This window comes from Poecilia latipinna, unplaced genomic scaffold (genome assembly GCF_001443285.1).
Source record: "Poecilia latipinna isolate Pla-1442-1.1 unplaced genomic scaffold, P_latipinna-1.0 Scaffold2732, whole genome shotgun sequence".
In the NCBI taxonomy this organism is placed as follows: Eukaryota; Metazoa; Chordata; class Actinopteri; order Cyprinodontiformes; family Poeciliidae; genus Poecilia; species Poecilia latipinna.
Window position 1 is genome coordinate 1 of NW_015115348.1, and position 23,807 is coordinate 23,807.

At 35.7% G+C, this 23,807-nt stretch overlaps 1 protein-coding gene and 1 long non-coding RNA gene across 2 annotated transcripts in view; one reads left to right on the plus strand and one right to left on the minus strand.

Moving 5' to 3' along the window:
• Nucleotides 1-17,854: 17,854 nt before the first annotated feature.
• Nucleotides 17,855-23,807, plus strand: part of LOC106938935 (diacylglycerol kinase zeta-like) — a 56,215-nt gene continuing 50,262 nt past the window's right edge. The window contains exon 1 of the mRNA XM_015021149.1: nt 17,855-18,673. Within this exon, the coding sequence (XP_014876635.1) occupies nt 18,525-18,673 (149 nt within the window). The 5' untranslated portion in view covers nt 17,855-18,524. The remainder of the gene's footprint in view (nt 18,674-23,807) is intronic.
• Nucleotides 23,270-23,807, minus strand: part of LOC106938936 (uncharacterized) — a 15,337-nt gene continuing 14,799 nt past the window's right edge. The window contains exon 3 of the long non-coding RNA XR_001422721.1: nt 23,270-23,281. This is a non-coding gene — a long non-coding RNA (uncharacterized LOC106938936). The remainder of the gene's footprint in view (nt 23,282-23,807) is intronic.

The following is a 23,807-nucleotide window of genomic DNA, read 5'->3' on the forward strand; positions in this document are numbered from 1 at the left end:
GTTTAATCTCAGAATCTACAGATTACCAAATCCAACAACTAAGATCCTGGAGGCCAACATGTTGAACTCATAATCTAATCTGGCAGATTAAACCAACATCAGAGCAACAGGAGCACAGTCCAGTTATGTTTTCTATCCTTACATCACTTTAAACATTTTTATTGTTTTCTAGACTTTACGGTGCAGCAGAGACCCTCTAGAAAAAGGCATGTCCAAACTTTCAAAAATATAATTTTTAAAAACTAAAATAACAAAAAATGTTGATTTTTTTTTTTACCTGCTCAACAATAAACTAAGTATGAACTATTTTAATTAATCAGATTTTATTGTGGGAACAGCATTGTACACCCAAAATTTTTATTTATTTTTCTTATGTTTTCCTTCCAGTTTTGATTATTATTCTGGACTTTATTAAAGAAAACTGGAAAAAAAAATTATTCTCAGTTATTAAAAAAAATGTAAAAACGTTTCCCATTTTTAGTTGAGTTTAAAAAAAAGATGCGTTTTTAAAGTTTAAGTCAATGAGCAGATGTGATCCTAGTTACCATGACAACAGAAGGAAACTGATTACTTTGTGTTGCATCTGACGTTTTTATATGTACATTTTGATTTAAAAGTTTATTTACCCTACAACTTTTTATTATTTAGATTTGGTTAGAAAAGAAAAAAAATAGCAAAAAGAATTTTAAACGTGTGAATCAAATATATATTATAGTGAATTTATTCTTTACTTTCAGCTAGAAGTACAATCTCTCAGACCCCACACATCCTGGACACAAATCATTTAGATCAACAGTTTGCATATTTGGACTAATTCAACCTCGTCTTCCTCTTTTGTAAAAATGCTGCATGTACTTTTAAAAATATGTACTTTCATTTCCCTCATAGTAGTCTTTATATTAAAGATGTCTTAACTGACAGAAAACATTCTTTGTTTCTGTGCAGAAATGTGCGAATAAAGTCAGTTCTGGTTCTGAAACGGTCAAGTCAAATCAGATTATTGTTCTAAATACCAAAAGTACAACTAATACAGAGACAGCAGTATGTTTGAAAGTGAAAAGTACTTTCTAGCTGCTTTTACAGCTGTGTCGTTTTTTTAATGCATCAAATTATTCTTTTAATGTTTTTATTTTATTATTATTATTATTATTATTATTGTCTCGGTTTTGTTTTGTTTTTTACTGTGCTTTATGAATAAAATAAACTAGGTTTTTAGACACTGTTGTAAAGAAATAAAACACTTATTATTCCTATAAAGTTTTAATTCTGGTGAAAACAGTAAAATATTTACATTTCACTTAGAGATAAACATTCGTTAGTTCCTCACAAGAATGAAAATTAATAATCACTGTAAATCAAAAGCAAACAAAAATACTAAACTGAATATTACTTGACATAAAAGTACTTTAATACTTTGAAATTCTGTCTGGATTTTGAATACTTTTTTTTTCATTGCTAAACTTAAAACATTTTTTAAGTGATAAAGTTTTGTTTAGTTGAGTCAAAAATAAGAGTGAAACTTTGAGACAGAACTGAACTTTAGTGGCTCTGATACTAAAACCTTAAAGTTCTTCCAGAACCAGAAGTGTTTACCAGAAAACTTTCTGCAATACTTTATTCTTGCTGAGGTCTAGTACAAGTATTAAAACAGGATGAAAGTCCAGCAAGTTGCTCCAGATGTGGAAAACTGTCATACTTTCATTTCCAAAGTATTGGAAGTACTTCATTTTTTCCACTGAACTTTCCCGTCCTGAAACCCAAAACATCCCCAACAATCAGCGTCAGAACTCTGTTAGAACATTTGCATGTGAAACGTAAAACCAAGCAGGAGGGAAGTAAAAATACGCAGAAACTTTGTCACTTCAGTATTTGAATATCAACTGCTGTTAAAAGAAAGTACATCACCTGACAGCAGTACTTTAAAAATACTTTATAACAACACAGAGGCATTTCTTTCTCAATCTGAACTATTTTAATTAGATAAAAATACCTGAAGCTTCGTGAGAATCTGTTGAAAATTCTTAAAATGATTTAAGCTTCTTTTTCCAGTTAGAAACTACTATACTATAGTACTACAAGGTACTTTCTAAAACCTGTTAATGAACATAAAAAAGCATTTTAAAGTTGTGCACTGTATACTGTTGAGCCCTGGAGTATTTAAATAAAGTAGGCAGGATGTGGTTTTATTGTAAAGCAGCAGAAAATCATCCAGTAATACTTTTATCAGAACTTTAAACCCGACTCAGATCAGCCAGATTGAAGTACTTTCAACATTTCCTGTAAAATGAACTACAGAAAAATAAAAACAAAATGGGACCAAGATGATCAAACTGCTCAATATATGAAGTACAAAGTAGTACATTTACTTTTAAATGTAATACTGTCAGTTTTATACAACCTGCTGTCTTTAGTTTCACAAACTGGAACAGTAACTGTGCTAAAAGAAACAAAAGTACACAGATAACTGTATATCGCTGTGTACTTTATTAGTAATCTGCAAAAATAAATCACTACATACTTCATTTTTTAATCCTGAATTTTCTTCCGTCCACAGAAACAACCAGCGTAAAAACCAGAATTCCCAGTAAAACAAACTGGGAAGCAATAATAAAGTAATCCAGGATGAAAATACCTCAGTTTCACAAGTACATCATTTATTCTAACAAGAAGTAAAGTAAAAGTATTGTTTTTCTTTTTTTAATGAAAATGTTGAATAAGTTCTGCTTCCTATTAACTACTTTCCAAAAACACAGCAGTACTTTAAAGTACTTTGTTTTGACACTTTAAACTGCCAAATATTTGTTTACGTCACTGGACTTTAACAACTTACACTCTGATAAAACTTACCATCAATAAAAGTTACTTCAATATTAAACTGTAAATATAAATAAATCAGAATTAAACCAACTGTATTTGCGTTTGAAACACAACTGACAGATACTTTTATTAGTACTGAGAACTATTAAAATAAAGCAAACTAATAAAGTTGTATTATTTTTTTTATCTGAATCTGTTTTGTGCTCAAAGAGAAACCAGAAAAAAATCCAGAGCTCCCAGTAAAATGTACTGGGAAGCAATAATAAAGTACTGCCAGATAAAAATACTTCATTTCAGTTCAGATGCGGTGCAATCTGAATCTAAATGTGAAAAATGGCATGTTTTTTACCCTGAAAGTAAGTAAAAGTACTGCTTATTGTATTTAAAATGGAAAAAATACTTAAGCTTTGCTCTATAACAACTAATCTCTACATACACTGTAGTACTTTAAAGATAATAAAATGTACTTTGTTTCTTAAAAACACTTTACAATTTTCTCACTAAAATATTCTGGAGGAAAAAATTACAAATTAACTCAGGATAAAAATACTTTCAAAGTGATTTAATGAGGTACTTTCATATAATCTATAGTAAAAATCACAGTTTCAAGGTCTGAATCAATATATTTACTTTGAAGTGCAGGAAAGTACAAGTACAGCTTTTTAAAATAGAAAAATACTTTAGTACTTCTGTTTTTCCAAGTACAATTTAATGAAATGCATGCAGTAGTACTTTAAGGGAACAAAGTACCTTTTAAAAAAAAAATTTCTTGGAAAAAAGTCGAGTATTTAGATTTAACGCAACTGAAACTCAAACCAGGAGGATTTTACCAAATATTTATTTGACTTTATTAAAGTATTTTTAATTTTTTCACATCTAGAGCTTGATGGAAAAGTTATAATAACTTATACAAGGCTTAAAAACTAATAAAATATAACAAACTACAGAGGTTTGTAATATTTTCAAACATAAATATGCTTTAAACATGCAGAAAAAAAAACTGAATAAATTTAGTATTTTCTGTTAGATGTACTGGAAAACAATGAAAGTATCCCAAAATACTTCAGTTTTTACTTAGTTATAAGCTGAAAAGGGGAGTTAAAGTAGAATATATATTAAGTTTACACCAAATATTTAAATATTTCTGCTGTCAGAGTACGTCTAAATAGTTTGTACACATTAGTTCTCTAAAAACAGATTATATTCCCTAGTTAAATCTAAATAAATAAAAATATTGATGTCAGTTGAGAGCTAAAATGTATCGATTTAATGATGCATTTATATTAAAAGGATTGTTTCTGTCTTACGTTTGGTGGAAAACAAAAGTCCTATTATCAGTACTACATTTAACTACTAAAATCCAACAAACTACCAGGGAATCCTCGCAGAGAAAATGGGAAAAAAGTCCAGTATTCCCACTGGAATATATTGGGAAACAATAACAAAAGTAGATTAGAATAAAAAAATAATCACTTTTCTTTATAGAAGCAGGAAAAGATTGGTCTTTATTGTTATTGTAAACCCGCAATGATGCTTCATGAGCTCTGAAATTAAATCCCAACAGCTGCTGGAAACGCCAGCAGCTCCAGATTACACTCCAGTATTCCCAGTGACGAGGGAATAAAAGTGAAAGCACCAGGTTCGGCGTCCCGGACGGGATGTGGTGTAATTAAGCTGATTGGGTCGGAAAGTTGTTGGGATATAAACTTCCATGAAGCCGCATGCCGCCGCAGCAGCAGCAGCAGAGGCCCGAAAACACCAAGAAGTGAGGCTAAGATGGAGGGTTGATCCTGCGAGCAGCTCTACAAACTCCGCTTTTCTTTCGATTCAGGGGGAAACCAGCCATTAAACCGCTGCTAACCGACCGCGGCCTAACCAACAAACCCTCCGAGCTGCCTGGCAGATTCCCAGCAGAGGGATACCGGGAGACATTTCACCAGGATCTTCGTTGTTTTGTCGCTTTTTTTTTTTTTTTTTTTTGTCGGTGTGAAAGCTCCGACCGTTCACCGAGAACAAGTGGATGCGGCCTGAAGTTGGTGTCTGATTCACAGATGCCAGTAAAGGAGCATTCCGCTGTTTTTGAAATACTGAACTACATTAAGATTAGTGCGAAGTAAAAATCTAAAACAGTTACTCAGTTCAAACCTGGAATTAATTATTCTGCATCGTTAATTAATACTTTAACACATGGGAAGAAACTTTTATATATATTTTTTTAAAGTTAAAGAAAATTAGAAATGTCACTGTTTTGTCATCTGGACTTTGTTATATCAAGATCAGTTCTAAAACTCAAATTCAAGCTGACCAAAAAAGGCAAAATTATTATTCTAAATGGTTATATAGCTTTAAAAACAGTTTGAGATCAAATAAACTTGTTTTATTTGTCAAAGTTCCATAAAGAACCATTTATGCTTTGATAAAAATAAATATGCCAAAATAAATAAAGACCATCAGTAAATTGACTACATGTAAACTTTTATTAGTTTTAATAATCTAATTTTTTTTAAAGCAGGAACATATATTTATATGTATAAAAATCTTTGTATTTAGTTTTTCTGTTTTCGCAAACAGAGTAAACTTTTTTACAAATCACAATGATTTCTTAAAGAATATTTACCCAGTCTGGATCACTTAAATCACTTTTAAATTGTTTAAGTAGAGCAGTTTTCAGGTAGAACCCCAACTTAGGTAGACTAAAAATGGACAGCTCGTGTTTTTATAAATAGAATCAAACTTTTGCATATTGAAATGTTTAAGGAAATAACACTAACACTATAGAACAAGTCTGACTTGTCCAAAGTTTGCAGGCACGCCCTATTTTAGACGGTTTAGATACCAAGAAGAGAATTATATTGTCTTTCTAACTTGTGTCAAAACAATCAGAGTAAGTTACATAAACCATATCATGTGTTACACATCATCTAGAATTACTCAGCTCATGTTTCACCAATTTTGGTATTGCAAATTTTAAGCAAGAGCTGATAAACTTTAGTCCAGATTTCCCCCAAAACAACGGAATACTCCTTTACTAAACAGCTATCAATCAGAGGCTAACTTCAGCACCGTTAACGTTAGCCGCTAACGCTAACTATCCTGCTAGCTGCCCGGGCTAACGGCGCCAGCAGGCGGATAACTTCACGCAAAGAGCCGTGAGGAGCCTCCGTTGGAGACCTGGAGAAAAAACCGAGGGAGAAGATGAGCAGCAACCCTGAAGGACGCCATCTTTTCAGAACAAACCCTGGCAGAGAGCCGCCGTCTGTCGGTGGCTCTAAGTTCTGTCGGCCCCTTGTCCTCCAGAACTCCAGAACCTTGGTCCGCAGCTAAACACACACAGCCAGCCGGAACACACACCCTGCGGCCGCTCACACACCTGCCCGCACACCTGCTCAGAGCATCAGACTCATCCTTCAGCCTCCTGAACTTCCCCACAGGACTGAATTAAAGTTATGAAATTTAAAAAAGCCCACTTACTCAGCAGCAGTCCTCCTCCAGATTAATTAAATATTTTCCTCCCCGCAGCCGATCCACGGTGGAGCCACAGCTGAGCGGGAGTCAGGCCGCCTCCTGCCCGCAGAACTGCACTTTGTTCTGCTGTTGGAGTAAAAAAAACGAGTAAAAACAGAGAAACTGAAGCTACAAAACAAGAAGAACTCTTCTTCAATCTCATTCAGCTCAGCCTCAGCACAACACAGATCCCTGCGCCGCCAAGCTGGAGGAAGGGGGCACAAAAACTAAACCGCGGCCCACAAAAACCTCCCCAATCCGCCGCGAAGCGTTTGATACCGGCTTAGTTCGGCACCAAAGTTCGTTAAAACGGACCGATCATAAAACCGAGCCGGACAGAAAGGCTATTCGGTGAGCGGACTACTTTTTGTGTCGGTGCGGCGAATTTATTTCACTTTGCCTAAGGAACGGCGGTGCTGCGACTCCCATTGCCTAGGGAAAAAACCCGGATGTAAACTCAGTGAAACTCTACGGAGAGAAAGTCTTTCTCGCACACACACACACACACACACACGCCGAGGATGGAGTTGTGTTCTTGTTGTGTTCTCCTCACAGGCGGGCCGTCCGTTCCCAGCCTCCATGTTCGGCTGTTCGCGACTGTTGATGCACTTTACAAAAACAGAAGAAGAAGAAGAAGACAGGTGGCTCGGCCTTTTCCCTCTGCTCCAGTGTTTTCAACTGAAGAACTGCTGCACAAAGAACCACATACCTGGAGGGATGAGAAAGCAAAAATGGAACAGAAAACAGTTGAACATCAGTTTTAGTTTTGTTTTTTGTTTGTTTTTGTTTGTTTGTTTGTTTTTTATTTAATGTACTTTGAGGTTAAAATGCTGAGCTACCTTTGAATAATGTATTAAAAACTGCAAGCAATGTGCTTGCAGAATGCCACACTGTTAAAAGCAAAACTGAAAACACTAAATTTAGATATTTTTTTTTTTTGTAAATTTTCTGCTGAAAGTAGTAAAACACAAATTTTACTTTCACATTTTTTATATATATTTTTTTATCACCCTTAACATTGTGGCATTCTGCAAACACTTTGCCTGCAGTTTTTAATACATTAATTCAGCATTTTAACCCAAACATTTGTAATTCACAAAAATATCTCAAGGTGCTTTACAAAAAAAAATCTAATTTAAACCCATACATTCATATTTAATAGATTAGAATATTATTAAAAATCTCAATTATATTTTTACCAATTGTAGCACCAAGTGAGACATGTTGAATACAATTCTTTTACAAAGTATTTACAGCATAGTTGCTTTTAAAAAACTATCATGGTCAGCAAAATTAGACTAATTTATTTTACAAAAATTACAAAATAAAAAAGACCTTTAATGTCTAAGTTAAATACAAATATAAATATAAATATCAGGCCTTTAAAACCACTGATCTAATTCAACAGAGATCCAACCAACTGGAGCTACAAGAAGGAGAACTGAAAACAGTTTAACAACAGTTTGAGCTTCTTGTTTTATTGGTGAATATAGTTATTTTGGAAAGTATTTACAGTTTTGTTGCTTTTAAAAATTGATAGTGTCAACAAATTTAAGCTTTTTTTTTTTTTTTTTGCAAAAACACTGCAATAAAATAATCCATTAAATCCTTTAATGTCCAAGTGAAAACAAGAAGATGACTGGAATTGGTGGGAGAATGATAGTGTGGCATGTATTTTAACCACTTATCGTAAACAAACTTATCAATGTGTGATTTTAATTGTGTTTCTTATTTAACAGAAACCCCGTAATTGTAAAATTGTCAGTTTTTTCAACAGAGGGTGAATATTGACAAAGTTTTCCACATAAGCGTAATAGAATCGAAGCTAGAGATGCTGCTTCCTACTTCATATCTGGAGCATTTTGTCATCTACAGTTTGTTTTTCTGTAATTTTTTTACTCTTTTTTTGTCTGTTTACAGTGTTTTCTCTGATCCTTTCGGGTCTGTTTCTTTGTGCAGTTCACTTTCCTGAACTTTTTGCTCAGTTTGTTTTTGTATCTTTTGGCTTATTTTGTGAAAGTTAGCAGCATTTTTTCTGCAGGCAACCAGAATGGAATGATTTTCATCCTGAAAGTCCAGTCAAAACACTCAGAAAAATATAATAGAAAAAAAAATAGTAGAGATGCAGTGATCATCTTTTTTCACATCCAATACCAATAGGGTTTAGTATCGGCTGATACCGATCCGATACAGGAAAACAGCAATGAATTAAAACATTTCTTTAAAACAAAACAGACATAAATGTATTGAATTACAAATTTATTTGATAACTCTGAACCAGTACAGCACACTTAAATACACGATAGCAATAGTAACCACAGCAATTGCAAAATAGTTTTTTTTTCTTTGACTAATGCAATAAAATATGTAATAAAGTAAATAAAGACATTTCTAAATAACTTTATGAATAATTAATAAATATTAATTTAACAACAATTTCAGAAATAAGTCAATATATAATACAAATGAACACAGAAAATATTTCATTATCTCAAAGTAGCAATACATTATACAAAATAATTGGTATTGTATATTTAACTTCTAATAAGTACAACTTTAATAATGACAGTAATTATAAAATTCAACAAAATATGTGAAAAATAAATAATTTGTAAATAACTTTATATGAACAGTTAATTAATATTAATTTAACTATTTTTACATAAGTATATATAACACAAATAAACACATTAAATGTTTATGAATGACCAAAAAGTGTATACAAATAATAGTCTTTAATGATAAATAGATTGATATTTAAAAATAAAAATCATCAATCAGGCAAAACTTTTAAAAATCTTTCTTTTGTTTGAGATTAAATAATAATGATGGGAGGTTTATGGACCCAGGAATTATAAGTCTGTTCAGTTTACATTAATTCTGACTCAAAAGAAAACGAACATAGAGATGATTGATCCTCTAAACCGTCTGAGTTTTCATTGAGGATTCATGATTCAGATGCATTCAGGCTCATTCAGCACAGATTGACTTTAACCTGCTGCTCCCAGAACAGCTGCTGCTCTGTGTTTGCTCATGCAGTTATTTACTGTTCTGTAATGACGCACAGCCGCCACTAGAGGGAGCAACGACACCGGTGAACAGATCCCAGCGTCACCTTCAGGTTCACCCTGACCTTCCTCTGCGGGTCAATCAGGTCAATCCAGGCCTGCAGACACGGAGGAAAGTTTCTGCAGCGTCCTGACACTTTCTGTTGGCCCAATCAGCAAACCGGCTGTGAGTAAAGAGGCAACAGATGGAAACAATAGTCACCTTCACCCTGGATGTTTTACCAATTAACTAATTTCAAAGGTTTTGTTTATTTTATTTATAGGATAAAGGAAATGCAAACAAAATTCCCTTTACAATTCTTTTTGTATTGTATTTATTTATTTATTTAAAATTACAAAAAAATCCCTCAATAAATAATTACTAAGAAATAATAATATAATTTCTTGGTGGAAATACTTCTAATCAGTTCAAGCAAGTTTATTCAAAACAAAGTGTCCCAAGGTGCTCTACAAATAAATAAAAAGAAACTCACACCCATACTTTCAATACTGCTGAAAATTTAATTTATTTTCAGCAGTATTGAAAGTATGGGTGTGAATAAATTTAATTTATTTTCAGCAACTCCATCGCTCAGTAAAACACATTAGATGTTAAAAAAGAGTCCCGTTTTAAATATATTTTATTAAACGTATTTAATAAAAGTTTTATAAAATAACAAAATGTGGCTTTCTGACAAGAAAAAATTCCAAAGAAAAAAACAATTTAATGTCAAAAAGAAAAATAATTATTCCTCAATTATGAGAATATATATTATCAGAATAAAGACCAAGTTTAACCAAAGAACTTTTTAAAGTTACAAGAAAAAAATGTTTTAATATACATTTGTTTGCTCTTTACTTTCAAATTCCTGCATCTGATTATAATTTTATGCTGACATGTTAAAAGATTATTTCCTTGTCTGTAAAACTTATACCAAACTTCACAAGTTGCTCAATATTCCTCATTTTAATGTTTTGTTATGTCTTGTGTAAAAGTTGTCATAAAGTTACTACTTTAATCTCCTAAAATTGCGAATTTATTACGGCAATATTGTTAATTTATTCTCGTAATGAAAATTAAATGTTAGCTTGACCTCTATATTTTGTTGTACAGTTGATCTAAATTCAAAGTTCAAATAAAAAGAGGCTGCAAATTGTAAAACAAGATGGCGGCTCTGGCCGTACTGACGCCACTCACGGAGGAAATTGGTGAAAAAAGAAAAAAAATCCAATGTTCCAAAAATTTAATCTTCAAAAACCAAAAATTTGATTAACTACAAAATCGATTTATCACCCAGTCCTAGAAGACGTTAAAAAAGAGACATAACAAACTTCCTACTTAGTTTCTTGGTTGTTAAGATTTGATATTCATCAGCTAATTCTCTTAGGAAGGAGTAAACATCTATCAGTCTTGAACATTAATGGTTTTTAAAGCAGCTGATATCATCAACATGCCGGCTACAGCTGAAAACAGCAGCATCATGTTTCTGATTCATGTTAAAACCAAACAGGATGAAACCGGAGAAAGGTCCAATCAGGCGGCTCCGTGGTTCCGCGTAGTCCAATCAGAGCGCAGCAGATGGATATTGATATGCAGTGACAACTTCCGGTCCATGTTCAATCTTGATAACGTGGTTAATGCGTTTCCAGAAGTGTCTGTTCTTCTTTGAGGAGCAGCTCTGCTTCTTTGTTCTGCAGCTCAGATCTGGATTTAAACCCGTTAAACTGATCAGAGAGAAAAAACTCAGAGTAGCAAAGAAAAAAAACAACAACTATGAATCCAAGTAGGACACCAGAGCTGGAGGAGATGCTCTTTGTGGGCCGACACACTGAAACACACATTTCGTCTTTATTCTCTGTTTCTCTCTTTTTGCTTTATCGCATCTAAACTTTGTGCAGAATCATTTTTAAAAAGGCAGTGTCGTGTAAAATCAGCTTTTTCGAGCTTTAGTTATAGTTTTATTTCTTGTAGTGTTGCTTTGATTCTGTCATGCATGTTTGAGAAATCCTTCAATCTCCATGGCAACCATTCAGCTGTGGGAAACGCCTGGGTGGACTTAGCTCCGCCTTCGAGACGATGCTATTCCTTGGAGCTGCAGTTTCCGAGCGCATCCTCCCCCAAGACTTCCTCACTCAGCTCCTTCAGACTAGCCAGCACATCAGCTGAGGTCGTTATAGGAACTACCTCTCAGAGCAACCCTGGTGAACACGTTGTTAAAGGGTTAATAGAGGAGCCATGTTGTGATGACTTCCTGAAGGCGGAGTTTCAGAAAGAGCAGGAGTTTCTTAAAGAGACAGAGGCCCAATTTCAAGGTGTTAATTCAGGAAGTAAAATTTCTTTTAAGCTATATTTGATTTATATAGCATTTTTATAGTAACTGAAGGTAACGCAGTTACTTGATTATGGTATAAAATGTCAAAAACACATAATAAAACCCCTTTTGAAACCTCAAATACATTTGTTGCCATTTTTATTTCCTGTAAGTCTTCATGAAGCTGCAAAAAATCCACCTAATTTTATTTTTTTTAATCTTACAATCTATTCTTGTCTGAGTATTTCTTGTCTAGTTTCTAGTGCAAATATTACAGATAAAATAAGGCAAAACAAACTTATAAGTAACTTTTGATCAAGATATAGCAGCTTGTTTTCAATTAATAATACCTTAAACTTACTTTTAAAAAGTATTACCTCCATTGGTAGATTATTTCACTTACGACATTTTTCCCATTTTATAAGTAAAATAATCTGCCAGTAAACCAACCACATTTTTATTAATATTAAGGAATTATTCATTTAAAACAAGCTGCTATGTTGTTCTGAAAAGTTACTTGTAAGTTAGCTTTGTCTTATTTAAGCTGCACTAAGACATCTACACTAGATACTAGACATTCTGGTTATCTGATCAATGGAACTATTGTGAGACAAGCAGCACCATTTGACTGGACCTCTGTTGAATTGGGTCAGTCCCTTTAAAGGGAGTGAATATTTATACCTATTATGTTGCATATTTTTATTTCATTGTCATTATTTTTGCAGAAATCAGTTTTCTCTTGAACATAAACAAATTTTCTGTATGTTTTTTTGTGTAAAAGAAGAAGTCTAAATTTGTTAATCATGATTTAATTTTTTCTATGTTTTTTTTCTATTAAGCAAATTTATTTTCCAAATTCCAATTTGCATAATTTATTTAAGGTCAGTCAGCTCCTTTAGAGGATTTAGACTCTCTAATTGCTCTAAATGTTTTGTGAATCAGAAGAGATAAGTGACTAAACCCCTGATTATAAAAGACCTTCTGAGGGTTTTTGTGAGCAGACTCGGAGTCATGATTCTGTAGGAAGCAGCAGAGTCGGTGTGAAGAGGAAACAAGCTCACACTCCACAGAATCTGAGCCCACAGAGCTCCTCGACGCAGGGAAACACTGCCCTCTGATGACATAACGGCAGCTCTGCTACTTTTAGCAGCTGGAAGTGACTCATGAGAGCGGCTTGAGTGAATCCGAGCAGATTGTCGACGGGATTTCATAACGCTCTTTATGTAAAAGACGGAGAGGAGGGGGCTGGATGTGGCGCCTCTCCACCTGCCTCCACCTCCACTGCGGCTCCTCTCCACATCTGCGGATTTCATCCACAAATGTTCTCCTTCGGATGTTCCAACGTTCACGCTGCTGAGCCTCCCACTGATCCTCCACATCCCACACAGACTCAGAAACCGCTGCAGGCCGAGGCTGCAGGCCGGTTCAGGCTATAGGAACCGGGTCCAGAAAACCGAAGGTCAAAGGAGATCCAGGGTTGAAGAACAAGGATCACTCTGCAGCAAACTGACTAAGGCTGCATTCACACCAGTCCTGTTCAGTCCGTTCTAATCACACTCCGGTCCGTTTGTCCAGAAGGTCCGGTTCATTTGGGGAGATGTGAATGCACAGTCAAACTCCAGAACAGTGAACTCTGGTGAGGTTTGAATTCATGTGAACACCAAGCAGACCGGAGACCTCTTCAAACCAGGAAGTGGACTAAGGATGTTTTCACAGCTGATAATTCAGTAAACAATTTGGTTGGGGACCAAAATTGCAATTTTCTCACTTCACTGTGTCAAACAAACCAAACCCTTTGGAACACCTGTACCTTTTCCCGCCTGTGGGGGCGCTACATCTAGAACCACTGAAGGAAATTACACAAAAACCCCAGAAGAAGACATTGAGAGCAACTTCCTTCTTCACAAAATGTAAACAAAACTGGAGTAGCGTCAGATTTAAGTGGTAGTAGGAGTCTCTCTTGTCTTCGGTAAAACTCCTGGTAGCGCTAGAGACTCGCTTGTTTTGGTTGTATTTACCCAGAATGCCCTGCGCCGTATTCCACTTCTTGCTTTTGGAGCCGTCTCTGGTCCGGTTGTATCCACATATGTATTTAAACCAAGCCAGAGTTCACTTCCGCCAAACTGTGACCTAAACGGACCAGAGTTCACTTCGCACCAAGAACCACTGAAGGAAACAACACGAAGAAGACACTGAGCGAAACATCGTTTGTTGCATGTAAAGAAAAATGGTATCAGATTTTAGTAGTTGTAGGATTTCTCTTTTGTATTTGGTAAAAAAAAAAAAAAAACTAAACTAAAAAAACAAGCCATTTCTCCCGCTAGTATTAGGAGCTAGTTTGTTTGGGTTGTATTTACCTAGAATGTCCTGCACTATATTCCGCTTCCGGTTTTTGGAGTCACAAGCATTCAAAACACACCAGAGTTCATTTAAACCGAACCAAGGCCGAGGTTTTTAGGTGGACCAGAGTTTGCAAAGCATTCTGTTGTCTCAAACGTTCAGATCTGGTCCGTATCAGAGTTCGATTACAGTCACCCCTCCTCAAACAAACACATGCAGTTAAATGATTTATTTCTACATGCAGATGACAGGAGGAAATGATTACAACTGTCAAACAAAAGGTATGTGAAAGACTGAAAGATGTTTTCTAAAAAAACAGCCGCAGGGATCTTCTCTGCGAGAAAATTCCTTATCTGTGACAAGTCAAACAGGATGAGTCCCACGTCTAAGCAAACCAGAGTTGATCCGCGTCCTGACGCAACCCCATCGGCTCGGCTTTCAGGCTCCGCGCCTGACTGGAGTTTCTGGTCCTGCTGGGTGAAAGATGAGATGAGGAATTTCTTTGGCTGCTTTTCACACAGACACATCACGTCTGACTCAAACCGATGGAAGCTGAACATCAACAAACACATCTTTACTTTCGTTTGCTATTAATAAATGCCGGGGTGATTATTTACATGAAAAGAAAATTAGTCCTACTCTGCTTCCCCGGAACCAGAACCAAATATGAGAAGCAAGAAGCAAATAAACTGATCCAGGTCAGTTTTTATGCTGCATTTATTGCTATAAATTTCTTATTGTGACAAGATATTCATTGTCACAATAATGATGTTTAAAACCCCTAAAACTGTCCATATTTTTGGAATTGTTATTTTTACTATTTTATTACACTGTTTGTTCAATAAAGTCTTGCATTTATTGACTAAATTTGTGTAATTAAGTAATTTAAACCTTGTTTATATAACCTTTGTTTTTAAGACAAATTAACCTTTTGACTAATTCTGGCACATTTACAAAAATGTTAAAAATTTATCAGTAAATCAGAAAATATGATTATATCCAGTTACTGTGTGCAGTTTAGTGATATAAATCATATTTTTTATTGTCTGACCGATTTCCTAAAGAATCGTATTACAAATGTTTTTCAATAGCTGTAGTTGTATTGGTGGGGATATGATTGATGTATTAGCTTTACTGATAACTAAAAACAAACAATAAATAGTTCTTATTGTACGTTTATTGTTATCACAGCAAGACCATGTAATATTGAGATAAAACTTTATGTCTATATCGCTCCACCTCAAGTTGATTTAATTGTGGTTTAAGTAATTTTAGGAATAAATGTGAAGTTGTAATGCAAAAACACAACATTTTACCAAGTATTTTTGGTTTAGTTTCTAGTGCAAATATCTTAGTAAAACTGAAATAACTTATAAGTAACTTTTCAGGAATATATAGGAACTTGTTCAAAACAATTCCTTCATATTTTTTAAAAACCTTTTTCCGTTGGCAGATTATTTCCCTTATAAAAAGACATTTACTCCCTATCAAAAGTGAAATAATTTACTCCTATATCTTGCTGGAAAGTTACTTATAGATTACTTTGGTCTTATTTAAAGTGTACTAAGATATTTACACTGATTTGACAAAAAAAGACTTTCCATGTGTCCTAATTTATTCTTCACCATAAACTGCATTTGAATAAGAGCATTTTAAAGTTTAATTTTCTTTGTTTTTGTTGTTTTAGTTACATGAAATGTTCTGCTAACTTAAAAGAAAATATCTTTATGATTCGCTGTCCTAACTTTTTAAAATGAATAAACGTGAGTTTGATCTCTGCATCACGCCTCCTTCAATTCTGAGCACCTTTCATCGACTCATTATGCGTAATGTAATAAGTGAGGATCAAACAGTAGTTTATGATGGTACTGTGTTACAGGGACCGGTAATGGGATTACCTGCAGAGTGTGTGTGTGCTGCTGGAGCTGCAGGACAGATATCTGTCCCCGCACAGCTGCAGAAGCTCCGCATGATGTGATTATGTGGGACGAACCGGGCCCCAAACAGGCTTCACGTCCCACTCGTTTGATCCACCAGAAGCTCCTCTGATCCGCGCTGACAGCAGGTCACTGTAGCAGAAACCACGCCGCAGCGTTTCCTGTGCTCTGATCCATGACGAGTTTTGAGCTTTAAGAGTGTTTTCATACCTGATAGTCCATTAGACTCAGTTCAACTGTGGATCAAAATTACAGCATTTGTTTATTTTCAGCTGCTGCGTTTCGCTTTCTCACTGCAGTTTGTCAAAAGATTCAAAATTTTTGAAAAAATTTTCCCCTCCTCGCCTGTCGGGGCGCTACACCAAGAACTGCTGAAGGAAATGATACGATAACCTCAGAAGAAGAACCTGAACACAATTTTCTTCTCAAGATATAAACAAAAATGCGTCAGATTTTATTGATTGCAGGATTTCTCTTTTGTCTTTGGTAAAAAAAAAGCAAACAAAAAAAACAAACAAAACAAAACAAAAACAAACCATGAGCCATTTCTCCCGCTAGCGCTAGACACAAGCGTTTGTTTTGGTTGTATTTACCCAGAATGCCCTGCGCTTTAGTCTACTTGCTGCTTAACAGACGTTAAGGTTTTGGAGCAACAAGCCTGTAACATTTGGGAGTGGTTACACATGTGGCATTTTAGGGAAACATCCGTCAGCCATTTTAAACAAGACCTAAGGATTCAACACGTTCACTTTTTATGAACTGTGTGATGCTGAAAAGCTCTGGCTGCATGTTGTCAAAAAAAAAAAATTAACCAAACAAACAAAACAAAACATATTGTATTTGTTTATTTTTACTTTATTTTTCTTATTTTGTTATAATTAATTCTATTATTTGCAGCAAGATGGGGATAGATGGGGAGGGGAGGAAATGCTGCATTTGCTGTTATTCCTGTAATCATCGACTTGTTCTTGCTGGATTATTAAAATAAAATAAGAAAAAAAAAAAAAAAACATTATCTTCCTACTACTTCCTGTCATCTTCTTCAGCGTTTTCATCAGTAGTAACATCCCGCTGTTAATCACGTGACTCGTGTGACAAGGTTCAAAACCCACCTCATCCTGGTGCAAAAAACTTTTCACTGAGTTTTTTTTTTTTCGAAATTGGTGTTTCCATTAAGCAAAATAATTGTCATTTTAATTTGTATAATAATGGAAATCACAGCTATTGGCCATTAAAGCCATTCATCGCTGTCATCTGTTGTATATGTGTATATGTGATGCATGGGGGCGCTAGGCTAAAGCGGCGCCACAAGTCGGCATTTTTTGTGTTTGACAGCTGTTTGTGCAATGAAAATGTGTCCACATATTAACTGTCCCTCTCTGAACTGTAGTACATACAGTTGGAGGATTTGGAAATATTTTCTCTTTTTTGTCGTTTATTATTTTTTTTAATTAATTTATTTATTTTATGATTTCTAGCGTTATGTGTGCTCGGCAGCGCAAGTGGGAGATCTTTTTTTTTTCAAGCTAAACGTCGTCCTGCCCGCTGCACCTCAGTTTTAATTGGCTGTCAAAAATAACCTGCCTCATCTCACGGTGCGGTTCCTCCTTAGAGCGGGAACCCGGGGGATGAAGCCGCCACGTGCATGCGGTGAAGAAGCGTGCGTGGGTCTCGGTGCGGCCGCGCGACCTCTGCTTCACTGCAGTGTGGGATGTTTTTACCATCTTTATGTAAAACGTATGTGGGAGGGCAAACCGAGCCGAGCTGCAGAGATGCGATCCAAGTGAAGAGGAGCAAACTCATGCGGTGAAAAGGAGCAGCATGAAACTTCCGATTTTAGTAAACACAAAGAAAACGAAACATGAGTCTTCTGGAAAAATGAGTTCACTACTTTCCTCCTCTAGCTTCCTTTCTTTTTAGGTCTCCTCTCTGCACCTGCAGGGCGACTGGGGCGCCGGCAGGTGGCAGCAGAGCTCACCTCTCTGTAACCAGCCAATCGGAAGCCGAGAAGCGGGGCTGTGGGCGGAGACAGGGAGGAAAAGGAGAGGGAGAGACAGAGAGCTGAGATAAAAAGTCAAGAGAAAAGAGTGAAGCGCAGCAGCAGAGACGCTGGACTTGGCCAAACTGTGAAGAGAAGCAGCAACAGGTCGACCCAGGAGGAGGAAGAGGAGCCGGGAGGAAGAGGAGCCCCGAGTTTTTCCCTCTTCATTTGTTTGGAAACTTCCTGGATATGCAGCTGTATTCAGAGAGCATGCAGAGGAGAGAGGCTTTCTCCGGCTTGGAGGGTTAGTTAGGGCCAGGAAGGAAGTAAGGAAGTCAGCGTAGAAACCAACAACCTCCCACCCCCATTTTTACCCCAACTACCTCCACCTCCTCAACACAAAAAAACACAACTGAGAGTTTCAGCTTCCTGCTGTGAAGTGAAGCTTAGCACGCGGAAGATCTGAAGCTGCACTTCCTGTGTCTGAGAGCTGTCGGTGGAAAGTTGAGCAGCTGTCAGCATGGCTGCGTGCAGCCCGGAGCAGCTGACCCCGGACCAGCCCAGCCTGTGAGCGGAGGAGGAGGACATGGATCAGCAGGAGGAGCAGCAGGAGGAGCAGCCAGTCACCTCCGCATCGTCCTCCTCAGCCTCCAACGCAGAGCTGCCCTCCGAGGCCCCGGCGCCCAGCTGCCAGCAAAACAACAGGACCTTCGGCTTCAGGATCTTCTGCAGGAAGTGAGTTCCTCCTCTTCTGCTCCTTTTTGATGAGTTCCTCCGAAAAGCGGCTTTGCAACAAATGCACACATGGCTGAGTGAAACCCACAGGGTTACAGAGCGTAAACTGACAGATCTGAGCAGGAATTAGACGTTTTTATCAGAAAATATAAAGAGAACACTGCAAAACTAAAATATTATCATAAAACTACCAGTACACTGCAAAACTCAACATGTTGGCAAGTATTTTTGGTTCAAATTTCTTAGCATACTTCTTTTAATGTAAAACTAACTTTCACCAAGATGTAGGAGTTTGTTTTAAGTCAATAATTCCTTATGTTGATATAAAGGTCTAATTTCAGTGGCAGATTATTTCACTTATAAAATGGAAACACACAATAAGTAGCATTACAACTATGGGTGCACTGATTCATTCCTTAATTTTGGAGATCAATAATCAGCCGATTTTTACATGTGAAGCCGATTTTATCTACCTCAGCAAAGGTCTAAAAATCAGCATCTTTCCTCTTCTGCTCTCCAGTGAGAGGTTTGACTGACAGACTGACCCACCAGGTCATGTCTGCACGTCTACGGTTAACAATAGTCACTCCACTGTTGCCAATTCAACAACTTTATCTTGCTATATTGAGCGACATTTCAGATAAAACATTTTTTTAAAAAGTTGGTATTGGCCAAAATCAGAATCGGCAGGTCAGGTTTTTAAAAGATCAGTAATTAGTGATCGGCCAGAAAGCTGCAGTCGGCGCACCTGTCATTACAATAAATTATTTAACTTATTACGCGAGAACAGACATGAACACACAAGCATTGCAACAAATACACACAGGTTGACTGAAACCGATCTGAGCAGGAATCAGACATTTTTTTCAAAAAATAAAAAGAGAACAGCTGCAAACACACAACATTTTAGCAAGTATTTCTGTCTAGTTTCTAGTACAGATATTAGTAGACTTGAAATGAGGCAAAACTAATTTAAAAGTAACTTTTCAGCAAGATACAGGAGCTTCTTTTAAGTAAATAATTCCATAATATTGATAAAAATGTACTAGCTCCATGAGATTATTTCACTTATAACAAGGGAAAGTTTATTGTTCTAAGTGAAATAATCTGCCAGTTGAGCTAGTTTTTTTTCCATCTATATTAACTTAAGGAATTATTGACTTAAAACAAACTCCTATGCTGAAAAGTTGCTTGCATGTCATTTAAACTGCATTGGACAAAAATTGACTGAAAACAATTATTAATTCAATTTGAATTGGAAAAGAAGATTTTCTAAACACGTTCAATCCTGGAGCGTGAGCAGAAATATGCATCAGAAAACCAGCAGATGGTAGAAAACACAATATAAACATATCTTTAATTACTGAAAACTTATTAAGGCAAAATTATGTCCAGAAAACAATTAAAGACAACTCCCAAATAGTAGAAATGGTAATTGAAACGGGTTTAATCTTTAGAGATTTTTATTGAGACTAAATAACCAGAAATAAAATCTGAAGGAAGGAAGAAACTTTTCATATGACCCCAAAGGGAAATTAAATGTTGTTGTAACTCATCTTAATTAAAATCCTTCAAATAGTTATTGTAGATAGCAATGGCTGTTGACAGGAAAGTTCTGTAGCAGTCTGTGTTACAGTGAATCTGATATTTTCTAAATATTTAACAAGAATACAGCTGAGCCAGCATGGGAACAAAATATGTTTAAAATGCATAATAGATCAATGAAAGTGTAAATTGTTTTCCTCCCCGCCTTTAGGGGCCAAGAAATATATTTAGTAGTGAAAGTAAAACCGTGACCATAGCAGAAGACGTCAGGTCATAAATAACCTGCAGGTCCTGTTTTGATTTGCATCCAGCTGTGATGCTGCAGCACATTGGTGCTGCAGCTGCCACATGTTTCTGATGGTTTCATGTCTGGAGGAAGAGCAGCAGTTTAGCCTGAAACAGAAACTTTTCATGACAACCCAGGAATTTCTCCTCTGTCGAGATGAACCTTCAGAAAAGACGACACAATGCTGAAATAATTAGCTTTACTACAACTCTGCCTCTAACTGAGGGCTGAAAATTTAAACCGGTTTATTGTTTTATGACGCAGGTATCTGCAGGTATTCCTGATGGGAAGTTTTTAGCTTTCAGGCTATGCTTGACTTTCAGTATTAAAAAACAAAATCAAAAAAGATTTTCACAATTGGCTTTATTTGCCAAGTTTGTGTACAGAAACAGAATTTGACTTACAGACGTACAGATATTAAGTGAACACAAAAAATTTGGTTTTACATATTTGCCATTGAGGAAAATCTAGTGAAGTAAGTTGTAAGCAACTTTTAGGCACAATAATATTAATATTGATCAAAAAGTTACAGTTCCACTGGCAGGTTGTATAATTTAAAACATAAAAAAAAGTCTTGTTTTAAGTAAAATTATCTGCTAGTAGAACTATTAAGTTTTTAAATCAGTAATAAGGAATTGGTGACCTAAAACGAGCTCCTAAATCTGTCTTATTTTAAGTTTACTAAGATGTTTTATATTAGAAACTAGACCAAAATTACTTTATGAGGTTTGTGTTTTTGCAGTGTACGCCTGACAGGTTTATTTTACTGTGGGTAAAAAGAAACTCAGTTTATTGCGTAGTTGTTGCGGTTTTGTGAAATTGATTGGTTGTTTGATCCGTCGGTTATCGGTAATGTCAGATTTCCTAGAAAACCTGAAATTTGTCTCTGTGTGTTTCAGCTCTGGATAAATACGAAAACCTGATACGGAAAATAATTCTTCTGTGTTCGAGATTTTAAAAGATGAATTACTCTTATGAATTATTGATGTTTTTTCTCCATGTTAACTTCACAGTCGAACTACATTTATATTAGAGATGCACAATATTTCGGCATTAAACATACAAGTTTTGGTGGTGGCCATGTTCTTATTCATAAACTGGGCCTGACGTTGGGGCAGTAGCCCAGGGCTCCAATCTGTAGGGGGCGTCACAAAGATTTTTCTTTTTTTTTTTTTAAACTAGTGGTTGTTTTTGAAAACATTGTACTTTTATATTTGTGAGTTGTATCATTTTAAGACTTTTTGTAATAGAGACAATTTTCAAATATTTGACAATAATGAAGTGATAGTCAATTTTCTTTGGAAACAATATAAAGTTATTGGGTTTTTTGTCCTTTTAAATCATGTTGGAATCTCTGTTTTACAGTAGTGACACTTGATTAATCAATAACTAATCATTGATTATGTCACATTCGACAGATTCTAGCCATTTCAAAATAAACTTACAAAATAAGTGCAGTAACACTGCATTTTATTAAAAGTTCTGTGGAAGTTCAAGTTCTGCCACACAGTAACAACTATTTTGAAAGAATTTCCGTACGAAACCTTCCTCAAAACCAGCCATTGTTGTGAAAAACAGTCCGAATTTTAACAATCCACCAAAGTTGGTTTTTCCAGCCAAACGAGTTCAAAAGCTGGGCAGAAACTGACCTTGTCCGGCAACATTACCGAATATTTTTTGGGGAGCTTCAAACTGCTGCTGCTCGTACTCAACAGTCCGTTGCTAGGTAACCAAAAAGAGTGAGAGAGTTGCTAGGTAACCAAACAGTGAGAGAGTCAGTTGATTCCACCAACATTTTTTAGCTAGCTGTGAGAGGTTGAGTAGCTAAAACATTTCTTCTGCCTACATCCCCCAGAGTACTGTGTGGTTCTGGATCGGAACTCATTTTATCAAACATATTAATTATTGATTTATTGTCTATTGGATTTTACGTTATTCCTTTGAAGGAACGACATAAAGCCCATTTAGCAGTTGAAACCGGATGTTTAGAAGGTAATGACTCTGAATGTAGTTTCATTTGACGTTTCAGCGCTCTTTGTGAATTACCATACGACTCCTCCGCTCTCTATTATTGTTTAACTAAACGTTTTGTCACCAGTTTAGTTTCTATGAATCCGTTTCCCATCATATCGGTTTGCATTACAAAACATTTTTCAGTTTCTCCTTGTGCCTCCGCTGTTTTCTGCTGTTTTAAGCTTCGATTCGGAAACTTTTCATCATCTTTCACCGTTTTGTATAATTAAATGCTGATTCAGACGCTCCAAAACAACGTGCTTGAAGTTTTAATTTACTGGAAACTTTTTGAGTTGGAGGTTTACATGCGAAAAATCCAGCAGAGGCGATCGTATTCAGATTAACTCTGAATATTTACAGCTTGAAAGATGTTTTCCTGATGATGATGAAGATGCTTCTACTCCACTCGTTTCTAAAATGAATCGGTAGATTTATGGACCCTCTTATGAATTAGAAAAACAGTGAAATTAGTGTGACAGTCGGCGGACACCTCTGCACAGGAAAAGAGAAACGATCCTGCTGTTCATCTTCATCCAGATGTTTCCAGCTGGAGCTTAGCGCTGCAGCGAGTCAGTTTCAGTGAAAACGGTTACAGATAGGATCTGATCTTAGGGGTGTTTTTTAGTTGTTTTTACCATAGAAACTATAAAAAGATTGTAAATGCAGTTTAGACCAGATCCGGAAACCTGCTGTCCAAAAAAAGACAAACGCTTCAGTTTCCTGACCTTTTTTTCTTTTCTTTTTCACAGAGTTGTTGTTTTTTACTTTAACCTGAAACAAATTCAATAAAAACCAAAAAGAACCAAAACATATCAGACTCTTTACAGTAGGACAGGGTGATAAATCGATTATCGATCACATTTTTGGTTTTTGAAGACTTTATTTTTGGGAAATCTGTTTTTTTCCTACTGTACTTCAGAGTGATGTCAGCGCGTCCACGGCGGCCATGTTGTTTGAGAAGCGTGTTTTACAGTATTTATTTGGACTTTTAATTCAGGTCAACTTTACAACCGAATATTAGAATATTAGGCCACAATTTTATTCTGTTAATATTATCACTATATTCTCATAACCAAACAAAAATTCTTACAACTTGGCCCTGATACTCTGTTGTATGACAAACAAAAGGAATTATTGAACTGAAAACCACTTTTAGAAAATATTTTCTGTCATTCATATTTTTTTTTTTTTTTTTTTTTTTTTTTTTTTTTTTTTTTTTTTAAAAAAAAAACCGATTAAATCTGGTTCCGGAATGAAAAAATTTTTTTAATAATAATCTAGAATGCCTTT